Source organism: Frieseomelitta varia, unplaced genomic scaffold (assembly GCF_011392965.1).
Source record: "Frieseomelitta varia isolate USP_RPSP 00005682 unplaced genomic scaffold, Fvar_1.2 scaffold_514, whole genome shotgun sequence".
Taxonomy (NCBI): domain Eukaryota; kingdom Metazoa; phylum Arthropoda; class Insecta; order Hymenoptera; family Apidae; genus Frieseomelitta; species Frieseomelitta varia.
This window is the reverse complement of record NW_025110273.1, coordinates 730433-748080: the sequence shown is the minus strand read 5'-3', so window position 1 is coordinate 748080 and position 17648 is coordinate 730433. Positions and strand designations below refer to the sequence as shown.

The 17648-nt window shown below is 40.2% G+C and overlaps 1 protein-coding gene across 1 annotated transcript; it reads right to left on the bottom strand.

Annotated features, from left to right (window-relative positions):
• Positions 1 to 410: 410 nt before the first annotated feature.
• Positions 411 to 15176, bottom strand: LOC122533282. The gene is made up of 3 exons (XM_043662865.1): positions 13526 to 15176; positions 6487 to 6489; positions 411 to 625 (listed from the first exon to the last, which is right to left on the bottom strand). Exons 1-3 carry the CDS (start codon positions 14361 to 14363, stop codon positions 411 to 413), a joined length of 1056 nt encoding a protein of 351 aa, XP_043518800.1. The 5' UTR covers positions 14364 to 15176.
• Positions 15177 to 17648: the final 2472 nt, after the last annotated feature.

Below are 17648 nucleotides of genomic sequence, written 5' to 3'. Positions count from 1 at the left end.
TGCACATTTTTTTTTAATCATTTCATTTTTACTTATATAGTATTTTATTATTGTAATTACCTTTCATCATATTTTGTCATTATAATTAATGATAATGAAATTGTTAACACATAAGAAAAGACATGTATAATTATATATATATATATACTTAACGACGTTACTGTACGTTAACTCTGTGTACTGTAATGAAAACTGTGTTGCTACTGGTATGTTTCAAGTATACAATATTTGTTCATAATTGTACAAGGTTAACGTCCGGTGTGAAATTTTACCTATTTTCTTCTTTTCATGTATAGATCAAGCTCTCGCAGTTTGGCCTTGTACAGTAATCTTTCGCAATCAATCGTCGACGAGTAGAACAAGAAATTGTAAGAAATTCACAAGAAATTATTTATTATTTAAGTGCTGCTTTACGCGGCACTCCAACAAAATTGCGGCGAGCAAACGTGCAAAACTCGTTGAACGTGCTTGCGAGACACCGTGACGAACGTCACGTTGAAAGAAGTCAATCGAGCGGAGATGTCAAAACTTTTGCGTGTAACGAGCCCCTTGTTGCGACTTGTTGCGCAACGAGTTTGACATAGTCGATTGTTCAAGTAAACCGCGAGAGATTGTCTCGAGGACGCTGCTGTCACGTGCTTTATCTCCGCGTAGTTTTGTCTCGGTTTGATGGTTGAGTAACATTGAGTGACACTACCAACTATTTTGTCGATAATTTTACAACCACAATACGTACGATCTCGACGTGTCGTACATACATACGTAAATTTACTTGAATTAACTTTTATAAATGTGCAATCTGCCTCGGTTCCAAATCAGTTTCGAAGTAATTTTCACGGCTACTTTTGGCAGTGACTAGGGTTTTATTAAGGCTCGAGGGAAATTACAAAATGTGACTTTTCAAACGTACAAAGGACGAATTTCATTCACTTCAATTTGCTATAATAATTGACTATAATAATCTTGGAAATTTACTGCTTTCCCCAAGATTTTAACTTTATCAATTTACAAAACACGATTTTTCAAATGTACGAATGAACACAAGCGTGCTCGTAAATAAAATTTTATTTAAAACACGGCTAAAACGAAACACTGCTTGCTTAAGTAAAATTAAAATTAAAAGAAACTAAAAGCTATAAGAAAAAAATTAAAAATCAAAAGAAACTAAAACAAAAGATGAGAATGTTCCGTCGTTCAAAGGTCCTAAAAAAGTTTGCCTAAATCTCACAATCAGATTTTCCCTTCCAACCTCGAAGCGATGGTTTGTCTGTGTCGAGGTGGTCCTCGGTGGCTCCCGGGTAAATTATGCGAGCGCCGATGTGACACCGATAGCAAAAAAAAAAAAAAAAGGGGAGCGAGGAGGAGCTGATAGGGATATGGCGCGGCGATAGTGTTTGCGCGCGCGTAAACAAGGCACGAGCGACAAAGGCAGCGGGGGGAAGAAAAAAAGGGCAACTTCAATGCAGGCCGCAGGATTTCTCTCTCGCTCTCTCTCTCTCACTCGAGGGGTGTCACAGGATAGCCCAATGTGTACCATAAACTAGCTTTTAAAGGGACCACCAGGGTGGTAAGCCCCGTACACGGCACAAAGGGCACATTTTTGCGGATTAAGGGGCCGCTTTGTGCCATTCAACGTTACCAAAGCAGATTTCAATATCTGGCTGCTGATACACGGCTGGCCGTGCCCCGTAAGGGACTCTACGTTACCGACCGTATTCCCCGTTTGACGACAATAAAGGATGATCCTTATCACGCCTCGTAATGAGGGGAGAGGAAGGAGAAGAAAGAGAGATTATGGCCAACGAATGGTTGGCTCTCGAAGTTAAGCTGCCATTACATAAACGAATCTCTCTAATTTATCGAATTTAGACTCACAATCAGCTGAGTTAAGTCCCTGAATCGCCCCCCTTTTTCCGATTCTTCCGCGATGTTAAAAGGCAGAGCAACTTTCCACTTGTGCACGATGTCCAAATAACATCGTGGAAGCGGAAAGTTGCTCCGACTAAATTAGGAGCGATTAGCGATCGAATTAGGAGAATGGTAAATTATTGCGATTTAATGGCCAACATCAATGAGCATTGAAAGATACGTTTCCTCAGACTACGTAGTTTACGAGAGTGCTGTTTAGATTTAGAGTCGATTTAGATCAATTTAGACGAAAATCATTAAATAATTGCCCGACGAGAACGACAGGCAACGGTCGTTCGATCGACTCTCGACAAGCTGAGGAATCTCCCTCTCTCTCTCTTTCTCAAGCAGTGGTATCTCAAGACCGTCGTAAAAAAAGAAAAGCTTGTTTACCACGATATAAACGTAACCTTAGAAAAGAAGAGTGTCGTGAGCGGCGTTACAAACGAAAGCCCGTTACGTCGTCAAAGAGCAACGAACTCGACTAATTATTCGCGTCGATCATCGGACGCCCGGTCTGGCGTACGAGATAACGTAATAATGCAATTAATTATACGATTATTATTATTATTATTTTTATTATTATTATTATTATTATTACTGATCGACACGTCGCACTTTCTTACGTTACGCCGGCCGTCACGAGACCCGGGGAAAGTGAAGAGCTTTTGTCTCTGACTCATTTCAATCGGGATCGATCGAACCTGAGCATGCACTGATTAAACACATTCCGCGGAACTGTTTGACGTTCAAGGAGTTAATGTTATACATACACCTCTGTATGCGGGAAATTTAGTAAATCTACGGTTACGAAAAAGGAAACATACCGCTGTTTGGTGATAATATAAAGGTGAAGATTTCTAAACAAAGCACCGGTTCCTCTATTTATGCGACACTTTTTTTACGCGGCCAGAAATATATATATAATGTATGTTATATAAATTAAATATATATATAATGTATATTACATAAATTAAATATATATATAATGTATATTATAAATTATATACATATATTATATTAATATAGTATATATATATAATATTATAATTATATTAAATTAAAATAATAATAACAGAATAAGAATTATAAATTGATCAAAACGGTCAATGAGTCCTAAAATTTCAACAAGATTTAAAGAAATGTCGCAGCGAATATCAGCAAATTTATGAAAATTTACGAAAAAGATAAGTTTGAGAGCAAATTATTCGAAAAGATTACCGATGAAAATGAAGTCGAACTTGCAAATATTTCAAACGACGGGGATAATGAGTTTGTGCTGGTTAATTGTTTTGAATTACAGTAGCGATGGTGATACCGAATAAAATTTACTTTTGTTTTCTGAAATGTCATCGTCATTATTATTAGTAATTTTTTTTTCTGTGAAATTAATATGTGTTTCTACAACTTTCCAATATTTTGTTCTCTTTTTTACTGAGACTTTATTTATGCGATTTTCACTCGTACAAAACGAATCCACGTGAAACGGAGTGTAATTTTTTTTTTAATACTGAAATTACTAACGACTGAAGTATAATACTTTGCGAAGAAGTTACAAAGAAATTAAAGTGCAAGATACAAGAAGAAATTAATAATAATAAGGAACATGAGCTTCCATTAATTTTATTTTATTAAAAATTACTCAACCATCTAAAAAACATAGTACTGTTATATATACAGTGGGGTGCAAAATTGAGTCAATAACAAAAATTTTTAAGAAAAATATTTTTTATTGTTAAATAAAGAATAAAAATATGAAAATAAACTCGACTATCTGATTTTTTATAGTTTTCGGAAACTGAAGCTATTTTTTAGCTTTTAAGATTAAGTTTCTTCCTGGCTGAAAAAAATTAAGAAACACAGACTGTTTGAAAATATGCCAAGACGTATTAGAGCTATTATCTAAGCAAAAGGCTTATAGACAAAATATTAAAGTATGATAAAGCTTGTAAATCTGACTACGAAAAAATTCCGGTGCAAAACTGATTCTATGTTTTTTTAATTTTTCCAACCAGGAAGAAACCTAATCTTAAAAGTTAAAAAATAGCTTCAGTTTCCTAAAACTATAAAGAATCACGGTCGAGTTTATTTTCATGTTTTTATACTTTATTTAACAATAAAAAATATTTTTCTTAAAAATTTTTGTTATTGGCTCAATTTTGCACCCCACTGTATATATATATATATATAAAATTTCCATAGAAAATGGTCATAAATCGGTCATTTTGACCACAGTAGTAGTAGTTCTAATGTCAAAGATCAAAATAATTTTTAATATTGTCGCATTTTAATATCAATTTTGTACTGAAAGTTCGAAACTGAAAATTAGGTTACAGATCGTCAGATCGTCGTCAGATCACGTTGATTAGCCGGATATCCAGATTCTCGCGGAGCTGCGCAGGCGCGAGAGAGTCCAGGCTCGATTCTACGATTGGCCTCGCGGCAAATTGCCGACTCAATTGATCCCGTCCTCGGCTCGACGGACAGGCCTAATGATTCCTGACTGCAGGAGACCACTGGCGTGGCGTCACTTTTCCGATCGTTCTGCTCTCGGCCGTTCCACGTCCGATGTCACTTCCGGCAGCTCGACTCGATAAAATCAAGGAAGTCTCGCGATCGTACGTAGGCGTAATCGAGCCCGATTCCCTCCCGTTTCATCCATCAGCCATAGCAAATCGGCTCGCGTCGAAGACACGTGTTCATTATAAACGTTGGCGCAGGGTAAGCGAAGGAATTAATCCAGACTTGTTTTAGATCTTGTTTCGTTCGATCGAGAAACAGAGGGAACAAAGAAACGTGTGCTAACGAGTTATGACCACCAGAACGATTCAGTCAACCTTGATTAATAGTTTTAGCAAATGTTGGAGATATCAACGAGTAATGTCGTTTTTTTTTTTCTCAAATTTAATAAGCACTACCATCTGGTGACAATAATTTAACTTATTATATAAACAACCTGTATTATTCTAGTTAAATATAATAAATGAAATTTAGCGTGTTCATGGTTAAATTACGTTGTAGATTAAAACTTGAATAAAATAAAATTTTGTATAAAGAAACGACGTATTATTTATGGGTACATATACGCAGTTGTATTTGTAAGTATGAATATGAGAAACGCGGGATTGTAAGTTAAAGGTGTTGAAACATCGTCTGTGCCGTCATCGAAGTCTTCGTCGAATTGTGATTCACCTGATCTGAGTAATCATAACACAGAAAAATTCATTCAAAACTCATCAACGAATCTTATCTGGTTCAAAGCACGAGTCTACCTTTCGCTCAACCACGATAATTCATAGAGACGCGTAAATTCGGGATCGTGGTCGGGTCGTTTGTGTATTTAAGACCTGGGCCCTTCGAGGGTCCAAAGTCGACTTGCCTTCGAGCGCGAGAAAAACCCATCCACGTCACGTTCAAACACGGCCATGATTGTACAGAATACGTTTAAACCGCATGTCTCGACGACAAAAAGTAAAAAGTCAGAACATAACGAAGATTTGAAATATTCAAATCCAAGAGTCGATCTTGCTGCACGCTCATCTTAAATCTACGCGAATAAAGCGATAAATATAAAATTTTTCACCAGCGAAAATCTAGTCTATTTTAACGAAGCGATTTAATTGCGGTTATTGCGTAGTTATTACGTTATTGAATGGTTTGTTCTACCTGTGAGATTTACTCCGTTATTTAATGTAACATGATTCGCAATAGCTTATAACATTATTACACGTTCCGCTGTAAATACACGTTCTTTGTACGTTCAATTATCTTTAAACGCTTAATTAACGCTGCTTAATTAAAGTTTAATTGCACCGAAACACGAGATAGTGGCTCTCCTCCTCATTTCCTTCCCACTTCGTTGCAAACGCGTTCTTTTATGCAAAGCACTTCGATTTACAAAAGATACTTCACGCGCTGTGCGTGCTCTTTCGCCACAATGGGAGGAGAAAAAAAAAATAAATCCAACATTCGTGACATTCCAACGCCTTTCCCCTAACAAAACCACGCCTTCTTTTTTCGAACGAACTCAAGGATTTCTTTCACGCTCTCTCAATTCTCAATCGATCACTTTCAAACGTAAAATACGCTACGATATATTCTCAAGAAAAGAAAAGAAAAAAAAAAAAAAAGATAATATATCTAACTCGTACATTTCGAATTTCTCCCTTTTATCTTTTCCCACAGATCCTTCAACACGACGCTTTTCATTTCCGTCCTCTCCGAGTTTCATTAAACACACCGGTTGAACTTTGTTTTCCCGCTTTCACGCCCGATTCGTTGATTCGTCCACGCTGTAGAAACTGTAGCAACTGTTGTCACGGTAAAAGAGGATCGCGAGAAAATTCCACGTAGAATTTCCCCGCTGACCCAGTGACTGGCTCGTACGTTCAACGTGCTGGGATGATCGATAAGATCGCGCGTTGCAACGGAGAAACGGCGTTTTATTACAGCGAAAAGGTGAAAGCCAGCGCGAAAAAAAAAAAAAAGAAAGAAAAGAAAAAGAAAAAAGAAACGCACGATGAAAAAGAGGAAAATGAGGGAACCGTTCCATCTAGAGCTGTTTTAAATACTGCGCACTGTCTGCTGAACGTCGTTCTCACGCACAATGTGCCACGGGGCAAAAAGAAAGAAATCCGTTCACTTTGTAATTGCAGTTGCAAGCGGCTGTTGGCGTGCAGCTACGCGCTGTTGCAGAACAAACAATTTCATACGCGAGAAAACGCACGACCACCTCGACGAAATTCTTAACAATGCGCTCGGAAATGTGAAATCGAACGAATTTTGGTGCCACTTTGCAATCGTAATCGCCTTCTCGTTGTCATCGTTTTTTTGTTTGAACTTTACGAGTAGCGTATCAAACAACTGTACTTTGTTGCAGTTTGTTTGTATCGGTTATTATAATTAATTTGTAGTTAATTTCAGTTATGTTTAAATGTAACAGATGGCCTGTTTGTTGATCATAGAGATATGATAAAATATGAATGTGATGCGACAAGTCCAACGTAGGAGCGCTTTTCTTTTTTTTTTTTTTTTTTTTAAAAAAACCAGAGTCGTGAGAGAGCGTTGAAAGAGAACTGTTGAAAAGTGTCAATTGTGTTGTTAAAAGAATTTATTTCAGTTGTTAATTCGTGTTGTTTCAAAGTAATTTGTCTCGTTTAATTATCCGTTGTTCCATCATCATAATTTTCATTAAATAAACATTACTTATATCTCTACGTTACTTATAAAAATTACTAAAGTGTATCAGATGATTTTATTGCTTGTAAGAAAAAAAAAAAAAAACACTTGTAATTTACTATCACGTCGCAGCGAAAAATATTTATAGACGCTATCGCCCGGTTGGATCGATCCATATATACGTTATCGTCAATAACATACAGCCGTAGTTTAGACACCGTAGAATGTATCTTCATTTTAAACAAGTTTCTCCCTTCGTATCTGTCGAGAACGCAATTTTCATCGCTTCGTTCTAATCGCGATGTCAGAGATATCAGAGAGATATCGACGAGCGAAATACTTCACTTCGAACGATATTCTCAAAGTATTTTGATTTTGAAGAAAACCAAGGGATACGCTACAGACTACAGAGAGAACGAAGGAAATGGAGGTAAATAGAAAGCAAACCCGAGGCAGCAATTTCCAACGGGTTAAAGAGCAAGAAATCGCAATAGCTAGTCGCGAATCTAAGCGTAGTGAGGCGTATGCAACGCCTAACAACCAGGAAGGCCGACGAGGCGGACGGAACGTTATTTCCTTTCTGTCCAGTTTTCGAACTGAATCTAATAATCGACAGGAGGGAGCGAACTCCCATTGAAGAAAAAAGAAAAAAAAAGAAAGAAAGAAAAAAAAAAACTGAGATCGTGAGAAAGCGAGGCTCAGCCTCCTATTCTGGTTCTCTCTCTCTCTGTTTTAAGCACGTGATCGAGGCGCGCCGTGAAATCCGCTGGGAATGAATTTCCGGCGTATTCTCACGTTCGACCGTTCGCGGAAGGACACGATTTCCTGTTCGCGGGTCCGATTCATCCAGTCCGTAGGACCGCGAACTGATCTCCTGGTATCCTGGCGTTCGGGATTGCATTGAAAACGGTAAAACAAACTTCGTCAACGACCATTCGCGGCCGATAACGCGTAGTTTCGCGTCATTTTAAATGGTCTGACTGAGTGGCCGGTAACGTGGTCTTACGTCGTTTTAAAATTGGCGCTTTTGCTGGCTGCGAAGCTTATTACATTAGGAGTTCCCGCATAGTAATGTCGTTTTCTTTGATACTGTACCAAATTTTATTTTGTTTAAGTGCTAATCTATAATATCATTTACAACAATATAATATAATATAATATAATATAATATAATATAATATAATATAACATAATATAATATAATATAATTTAATAATAAGCACACTGAATGTCAATATTTAACTATAATATAAGTTATGTTATAATGAGTTATTGTCACTAGATGGCAATGTTTATTAAATTTGAAGAAAACGACACTTACTTATGGGTATTACACCAGATGACTGAATACAATTTTCAAAGTTGTTGAAAATTTGAACATTGCCATCCAGTGACAATAATTCATTATAACATAACCTATATTCTAGTTAAATATATTGACATTCAGTGTGCTTATTGTTAAATTATTATATTATATTATATTATATTGTATTATATTATATTGTATTATATTATATTGTATTATATTATATTATATTATATTATATTATATTATATTATATTATATTATATTACATTATATTATATTGTTAAATTATATTGTAGATTAGCATTTATTATATATATAAGCGAACAATAATGCAATTGTTCAAACTGCAACAATATCGCTAAATATAGTTGATAGAGCAGTATCAAGTTTGCAAAGTGAACACTTGTACGAGTAAGAAATTCATTCATCACCAATTCTTTTATCAAAATTATCAAATTTCTATATTAGGTTTTACGTATTTTCTTTACACACTAATCGTTTAAAAGAAACCCTTACTGTAGAAGGAGATAATTTCGCGAATAACGTTTACGCGGATGCGTTTTCCGATTGTGAATTGGAGTCATCCGAATCCGATAATGATAGCGATGACACAGAACAGCGATACAAGCCGGTACAATTCAGCGAAGGAATATCAGAATAATAAGAAGCAACGAAGAGACTGATAATTCCGTAATAGAGATGAAACTCTTACATCTGGTCGAGATGTTTTTTATATTCACACACGCACACAAATAGCAGATTCTAGTAGCGATACTCAGCCACAAGTTTTTGGAAATTATTCAGCCAAACGTTTCTGCCGATCGTGAACGTGTTAACTGGAAATACTGAACTATTCGACTGACTGGCTTCCCTTGAGAAATCGTCCAGCATCGTATTCTCGGCGACGGGTAAAAGCGGAAATCGAGAGAGTGCAAGTTGCGAAACGCGAACGCGCGTGATTTACGAGAAGCGTTGGAAAATTGTATCGAAAGTTACGATGCGAACGAATATGGTGGCGTTGTTTGACGCTCTTTACGAGGAGGCAAATGAAACGTTGTAAATTAGAATCTGACTAAAGCGTTGCATGGAAAGTTTTCAAAAAAGGGTTTTCACTCGCCACGCTGTAGTAACTATAGAAATCGCTGCATCGTGTCGTTACTTTCGAGTATCGAATCGATTGCAAAACACGGGACGAAACCAGAGACAATTCGTGATATCGAGACGCGAATGAGATCCACGATAAACATTCAGCATTCCTTGAAAATCGTACAAAATTATAATTCAAGTAAAGTTATGACAAAAGGTGACTACCACCAAAGTCATGAAAATGGCCAATTTATAATTTTTGTCAGGTATCTTTACAGCGTATTTTCAATGATTTAAATAATTTTTTGTAAAATATACAAATAAAAGCTACGTATTATAAACATTTCTCTATTTTTCTCGACTCTCAACGTCTCTGATGAAAAAATTTTATGCTTCGATCGTCGGCAGCTTATCTTAACTTATTAAGAAGAAAACAAATGAAACATTAGCTATTAAATTAGTATCTAACTAGAACATTCTAGAAAGTTTTACGCACGTACATGCTAAACAAAAAAGTTTTCTCGACACGCTGTAGCAAGCTACACAACTATCAAAAAACTACCGCACCAATCGTCGTTACTTTCGAGTACACGCCAAACCGATTGTAAGACACGAAGTTCGCATGAAAACACGAACGAGACGGAGAAAAACGTTCGAAACGTGCAAAATGGCTCACGGACACTCATGGAATCATTTTCAAGCATCGCTGCAAGTTGGAGCGCGTTAAGCACGATCGGCGTTACAATTAAGTAACAAGCGCAGTCGTTTCGAAATCATTTCATAACGAGACCTAGATTCGACCGGCTCGCGCTCGCCCTGAAAATTCGTTTCACTCGCTCTCTCGGCGTGGCGTGGCGTGGCGTGGCGTGGCCTGGCGTGTATACGTTTCATTCGGCGAGCATTGAGCGGTTCGCGATTAGAGCGCAGTTACTGACAAAACACCAACGGGATTCTGATGTCATTTCGCGCTATTGCCGCGGCGAGTCCGCCATTAACTGCTCGGTTGCCACCGAGTGCCATCCCATTCAGGCAAATTAAATTTAGTAGCTTTTCAGCCGTAGACGTGCACCCTCGTACGTCTTTGTTATCGCTTTTTACCTGCTTGACCCCGATGTTGCAACACTTTCCGCTTTCAATTATTTCGTTCGCGTTTCACGACCCGAGAAATGGATCTGCAACTGGACGTGCAACTGGACGTTCAATGGGTTTGAAAAGGTGGGCGATTCAGTCACAACAGTCAAAACAGAAGATGAAAATTTTGAGAAGCCTTTGAAGGAGACGTTTACATTTTCACATTTGTACGACTTGTGATTTTTGTATCTCGAGCGACGTTCTCGAGCATCGATATATTTGCAGAAATGAAATTTTATGGTTATAACGCGTTGTTTATATAAACGATCGATATTGGATCTATGATATTTTGGTTGTTTTGTATATTAAAATTCGATGGTGTCTATATTTTAGGTAATACATTTGTAGAAATGAAATTTTATGATTATATTGTACTGTTTATATAAATATTTGATTCATAAACATTCCGTGGAACGATATGTTTCCTATTCTCTCAGATTTTCACGCACGATTCGTTCGAAGTGACGTGTCGAATTATTCGAGATTTGCGAAATACAAAATTGTCCCTTGACCCTAGTTCAGAAAATTCGAAAGAGTCGACTGAAGAGAGGAAAACAAAGTACGAAGTTCGTAAAACACGTACTTTAGGAAAACGTTCTCATCCGCGAAACAGCCCCAAAAGAGCTTTCGCCGTTCTCTGGAAAACCACCGATCGCCGACAGCTAACGAACGAAAAAGTTACGCGGCGAGCAACGTCGAAGTCCCTGAAATATTCATACGGTACTTATATCCTCTTTCAGCTTTCGTGCTGCTTTCGGCGTCGAGTCATCGCATCGTATCGCGAGCGCAGCGATGTGACGTGCATCTGTTCTCCTGCTTTGTGATACCTTCGTCGTACGCGAAAATTCGATCGTCAGTCGAAAATAAGAGAGAAAAAAGAAGAACTGGGAGGGAGAAAAAACAGAGCGGAAAAAGCAACGATTTTCGGAGCGCGAACCGTGGTGTCATCGCGATTTTTCACAGCGAAAGGGAAGGCAAGACATGAAATGAGAGAGAGGCATCGAGGTCGATCCATTAAACACTCGTTTGCAGGGACCAGTTCCGGGTGCCGGATGGGATTCCGTGTTTCACGGAAAACGCGAAAAACTGTGGGAAAATTCGCGGTATTCGCGCGACGACAATAGATCCGCGGTAGGGAACAAAGGGAGAAAAATCGACGAGAATAAAGATAGAGACAAACGACTCTGTTACACGATCGGGCGTTACGACTTATCTGACGTGATACCGGCGCAATATGGCCCCGAAAGAGCTGTATCGAGCGATATCGAGTGGCGACCTTATGTCGCTTTTTAGAGGAAATCGGCCACACGTATCTCGCCTGCGCCTGTGCGATCGAGTTCTCGCGTTCGATGGAACTACGCCGGAATAACGCGACCTAAAGAAACTCATTGGGAATGGAATGGAAAAGCGTACGCTACGAGTGCAAACGGGAATACTCGTCGAGAGAAAGAGAGAAAATATGACATTAACGCGTCGAACGTTTTCTTGCACGCGAGAGAGGTGATTTTGAAATAAGAAATTAATCAGTTATCAGGACGAGACAGATACCGGTTGACTGCATCACGAACTGTAAATAATAATTTATCTTGATATCCAGGAAATTGCCGAGTCTCTTTTAGCACAACTTCGAATATTTCAAATTTATTTCGACCCAAATACTCCGAAAATAATCGAGATCACGAAATTACTCTGCATCTATTATTGAAAGGACAAAGAGGTAAAGGATTCGAGTTGGAAAAAAAAAAAAAAAAAAAAAAAAAGAAAGAAAAGAAGTCGCGGCGAGGGAATCCAACAAAAGGAAGTACAATCGCGCTATGGCTTTCTTCCTTCAACCAACCAACCTACCGACCAAATAACTCCTTGGCTTGAAAGGCAGGTGGCTGAAACAGGCTACCGCATAAGTAGGTCTCCTGCATTTTTAACGCGATCCTCGTGCTTAAATGGCTACTCGTGAAATTGCTTTACCGATACGAAACCGATACAATTAGCCACAATTGCAATTACATAGAATAAAAGAGACTCGAGAAGAAATATGGTTCTTCCATGAAATTACCGAAGCTGCTTCGATCGTGATTCATCGACGTAATTCTTTCAGAAAGTTGAAGACCAATTTAACGCTTTTATATTTAATTCGATTGGTAACGTTGCATCGAGTCTATCGTAATTCTTCTAAATTAAAGTTTCTAACTGAATTGTGTCTTTTCATCTGTTCATTAGCCAGCTGTTTTCGTCGTGCAAGGTACGAAAAAATTTCCATTCGAAACGAAAATTCACGCGACAGAGGAGGTAACACTGCGTGTTTCGCTAGAACGAGACGATTTTCTTTGAGGGGACACGGCTCGTCCTTAATTAAGGCAGACCTCTCGGCGGGTGAATGCGAAATAAAGGAAAAAAAAAGCTCGCGTTCGCTCGCCAAGCAATTTCTGGCCAACTAACGGAACCCGCTGAATTCGTCGCTGGGAATCGCGCGAATTTCGATCGCTTCCTCGACCTGATTTACGAGAGCATCCCTGCACCCGACCGCGATTTTGGTCACGATTCTGCTATATCTGTATTTACATTTAGACAAAATGTGACTGTTTTCTGTAATTGAATTCAAAAGGAAGACGAGTCATTGTATACGGTTTGGTCGCTCGTTATGGCCCGCAACTGGTTAAACAGGATGATTATTTCCAACGCTTGTGTCATTTCATTTGAAGTGATACTTCAACTCATTGTCAGTGTTTCGTGAATAAATTGGAAAATACTTTCGAGGTTACAAAGAGTTAAAAATATCGTCACGATAGAAATAGAAATTCCGCAACAGTCGAAGACTAAGCCGACGAGAAAGAAAGAAAAAAGATATTCTTTCTCTTTTATCGATTTTATCGCTTTCCATATCCGTGATTGTTACACACGGCCTCTCTCACTCACCTGAGTGTATCCCTGCGTCGGCGTCGGCGTCCTCGAACACGGACGACTCGGTGCCCTCGTCGTTATCGGCGACAAAATCGTCCGGCGTTTCGGTGTCCTCCTTCGACGATTTCTCAGCCCTGGCGGGCGTCGCGACGCCGCACGGGCTGTCCACCGACGCGTGCCTGCCGGACACGTGCTTCACCAGCGTGCTCGTGCTTCTCGCCAGCTTGGTGCTGTGAGTTCTACGTATCAACAAGTTCGTGAACGTGGTGCTTTGCTTGCTGCTCCTCGTCTCCGTGGTAGCGATCTTCGCCGCGCTGTTCGAAGACTTCGCGCTCGAGGGTCGCTTGTCAGCATCCGGCTTCCTCCTCGAGGCGGAATCCTCGTCCTCCACCTCGAAATACGCGATCGTGTTGTTCAGGCGGCTGTCCTTTCGACTCGCGTCCTTTCGGCCGGTGAACCGGCTGTGAAACCTCTCGATGGTCTTGAACGACCTGGTCCTCTCGACCTTCTTCCTCTGATCGCAGCCTCCATTCGACACCTGTTCCACCTTCGACGCCTCGAAGATCTTCGTCAACGACTGCACTTTGCCCCTCGATTCCGGAAACGCCGGCTCTTCCCCGTGCCGCGGATTCGACAGCGAGTCGTTGTTGCTCAACGTGCGGGTTAATATCACCGAATTCGGCGCCGCTTTCGTCGTCGTCACGGGGAACGTGTTGCTGACGAACTTGTCGATCGGCTCGGCGCTCGTTTTCGGGATCTTGGACGGTTGTCCGCGGGCGTCGGTGTCCAAAGACACGTAGAAGGTCGATCGACGTTTCGGCGACCCGTTCTCGGTGTTCTCGGCGTTCAACATGTTCTCCTCGAGGATGCGGCTCGCTCACATGTCACGATTCACCAGTTGTTGCTTCACGATCGTTCAACGAAATCGGCCCATTACGCGTCCACGGCGACTCGCGAGACGACGACTGCAGGTTACGCAATTATGGACGCGGCTTTACGTCGTGCGAGATCGTTAAAGACGTCACCACGCGTTCACCGTCGCGGCAATTCCGCCGTAGAAGTTTACCGGAATGCACCATAGGTGGTTTCTCGCCGCCATCGCATCGGTCCAACCGAGCCGACCGAGTTCACTGAAATTCACCTTATGCCTCGTTCTTCACGCGTTAGAAAGAGAGAGACAGGGAGAGAGAGAGAGTGAGAGTGAGTGAGATTTCGAAGGAACCGAGCGAACGAACACGCACGGTCGTCGACTCACGAATTTCCTGCTCCCGAACGATCTCCCTAAATATAGATGGCGGCTAGTATCGGCGCTGCTCGCAGGAGCACGTGTATCGAGAAAAACAAATACAACAACGATCGCCCTCCGTTGCGTACAGATAATGCCAAGCGTTGAACCGTGGACACTATTTTTATTTATCGGCCGATGTTTTCACTCTCTCGGTCGGTCAACTAACGAAACTCTCAAGATCGTTGCACAAACGCTCAAATCCACAGACGTTCGCCGATTGTGAGGTGAGCTTGCTGCTCTTTGTCACCTTTCGATCGCACGGAGACGGTTCCAAGAATGCAGGAAATACCATCGGCGTTGACTTCTTGCGCCGGAATGACGTGCCACGCACGTCGAGAATATTTCGTCCAAATATTGCAATATTTTCGCAGTTTTCAGTATATTGAATTATAACCCAAAGGCGAAACAAACAATAAATTTGTTAATAACTTCGTAGTAATTTCTATCCAGTGATGTACCGACGAATTCGAAAAAAGAAGACGAATTGTTGTATATACGGTTTGGTCACTCGTTACGGTCCGCGAACCAATTACTAGTGCAAGAGGTTATAACACAGCGGCGCGTGCGTACGTTTCGAAAAACGAGTCGCGCGATAAGGGAACCTCCTCGCCACGAGCGAGAGCCACGTCTGTCTGGAGTCGTGTTCACGGCCTCGATAGAAAGGCGATCGACTCGAAGCGGTCGACCGGGCACCAGGTATACACCGAAGAAAAGTAAAAGGATCTGAGTCACGGCGAGATCGAGTCGGTTCGCTGGCCGTCATCGGTCGCGCCAACTTTCGCGGGCCAACAGCCCGGCATTGTTTCACCTGTTTTTCCGTCCCAAGGGCAGACACACGCGGAACACGACGCACGAAATCGCAAACGGCACGCACGACCGACAGGCAACGAGTAAACAGAACGGAGCAACGCGCGATCGTCCGCACGGCAGACGGGTTCACGACTATCTGCTGTTCGTACTTGTGTGTGCCGAACGTCACCTGCGCGCCTCTCGCGGCTGTTCCGAGCAAACAGCTCGAGACCGACTGGTCGTCGCGCCACTCCCGCCACTTTACCACAGCCTACAGACAGGATCGAGCGTGTCCAGAACGCGTTCTTTCCTCCTTTTAATCTTTCCATCGTTTAATCGCAACGGTTGATGATTCGCGATGATGTCTGAACTGTTCCCGACTTCTTTTCAGATTTTCAGATTTTAATGAAGCCGGCCGAGACGGGAAGAAACCTGAGCGCGTACGACTCGGCGAAATTCTTTCGCGGGGCTAATTAGAGATGTGGGAATTTTAAAAGGTAGATAAGATAGAGCGAACGCTGGAGGTTGAAAGTGACCGCGCAACATCGGGCGGATTTTTGTAATTGACCTTTTGCCAACAAGACGGATATTTCCACGTGCACAGTCTGAGTAGAACCGATTCGAAACGGAAAATGAGGGAAAGACGTGAAATTCGTGTCAGACAATTGCCGGCACGTGAGTGCGCAATATCTGTGGCATTTGACACAGCTGAAAAACTTGGGGATAAATTTACAAGGGGAACGGACTATGAATTTAATGAAGTATAGCAAATTTAATAAAGAAAATTAAGAAAAAAATAAGGATTAGTTATTTAATATATATATAAAGTGTTGAAACAAGATATCAAGATACCAGTATATCTAGTAAAACCATGATCAGTTTTGAACGGAGTACAGTTGAAATCGTTACATCAACGATCGACAAATTACAAGAGAAATTCTCGAGAAATTCAAGTGCGTTCTCTTTATGGTGAATTGGTTAAACACGCAACATGTGAGGAGACAAAGACCGTTACCTTTGTGAATCAGCTTCAAATAAACAATTCAACTATCCACTTCGATTATTTAGGATCACAAATTAAATAAGGAAAAAGAATTAGATTGGCTAAATGTGTTTTTAAAACGTCATCCATCGTATCTTAATATTTGTAAATTAGAAAGCATTTCTTTGTGTTGAATAGAGTAGAAGTTGAGTCAACTTCATATTTTCAGTTCTGTTAGAGCAGAGAAAATCTCTTAAACAAACAAAGAAATATATTTCATTTGAACGAGACAGGCCTACAATTGAATGATATGTATTTTCTATCTGGGCCGGATAATCCGGCTGAAATGGCATAAGACGTCATTTCTTTTGCTTCTGAAAATCTATAGTTATTGTTTAATTATAAATTTATATGTATCTACTTTCACAAATATGTTTATCTCTTTAGACATCGATTATGTTCAAGATGTAGTGATTCTTTTAAGAAAATCCGGGCCATCACTCCGACTTATTCTATTGTGTATTTGTATATTAGTATATATATATTATTTATAATTATTTATAATTACTTATAATTATATATATTATTTACAATATATATAATTATTTATAATGGTAATTTGTTATGAAACGTTAAACTGTACGTAGTTGCGAAAAATTAAATATAATATAATAATTCTTTCAAACACTTTGCTGATTCACGGCGTAGAAAATGGAAGAAAAATTAATTAGCATAAATTCTTTCTTGCGTTGCGGAATAATCTTTCCATGAAAACTGAGCTAAGCTGAGCCCACCTCAGTGGGAAGCAAATCAACCGGCAAATTTCATTTTTCCGTGTTTCGAGTTTCACAGTCGGCAATTGCCCGAGAATTGTTCGAGAATCGGTGCCCATTCAATTCCAACAAAGTAACATGCAGCTGAATCCGTTAAATGGATTTAGATTCTCAAAGCGGAGCTGCATTGAAGTTGATTCCATCCTTATTGGAGCCTATCACACTCGATCAAACTTCTATTTAGGTTGCGCCGGTGCCATTCTTCGCTCCTTCATTGCACGGTACAAGAATCTAATTCCGTTCGCG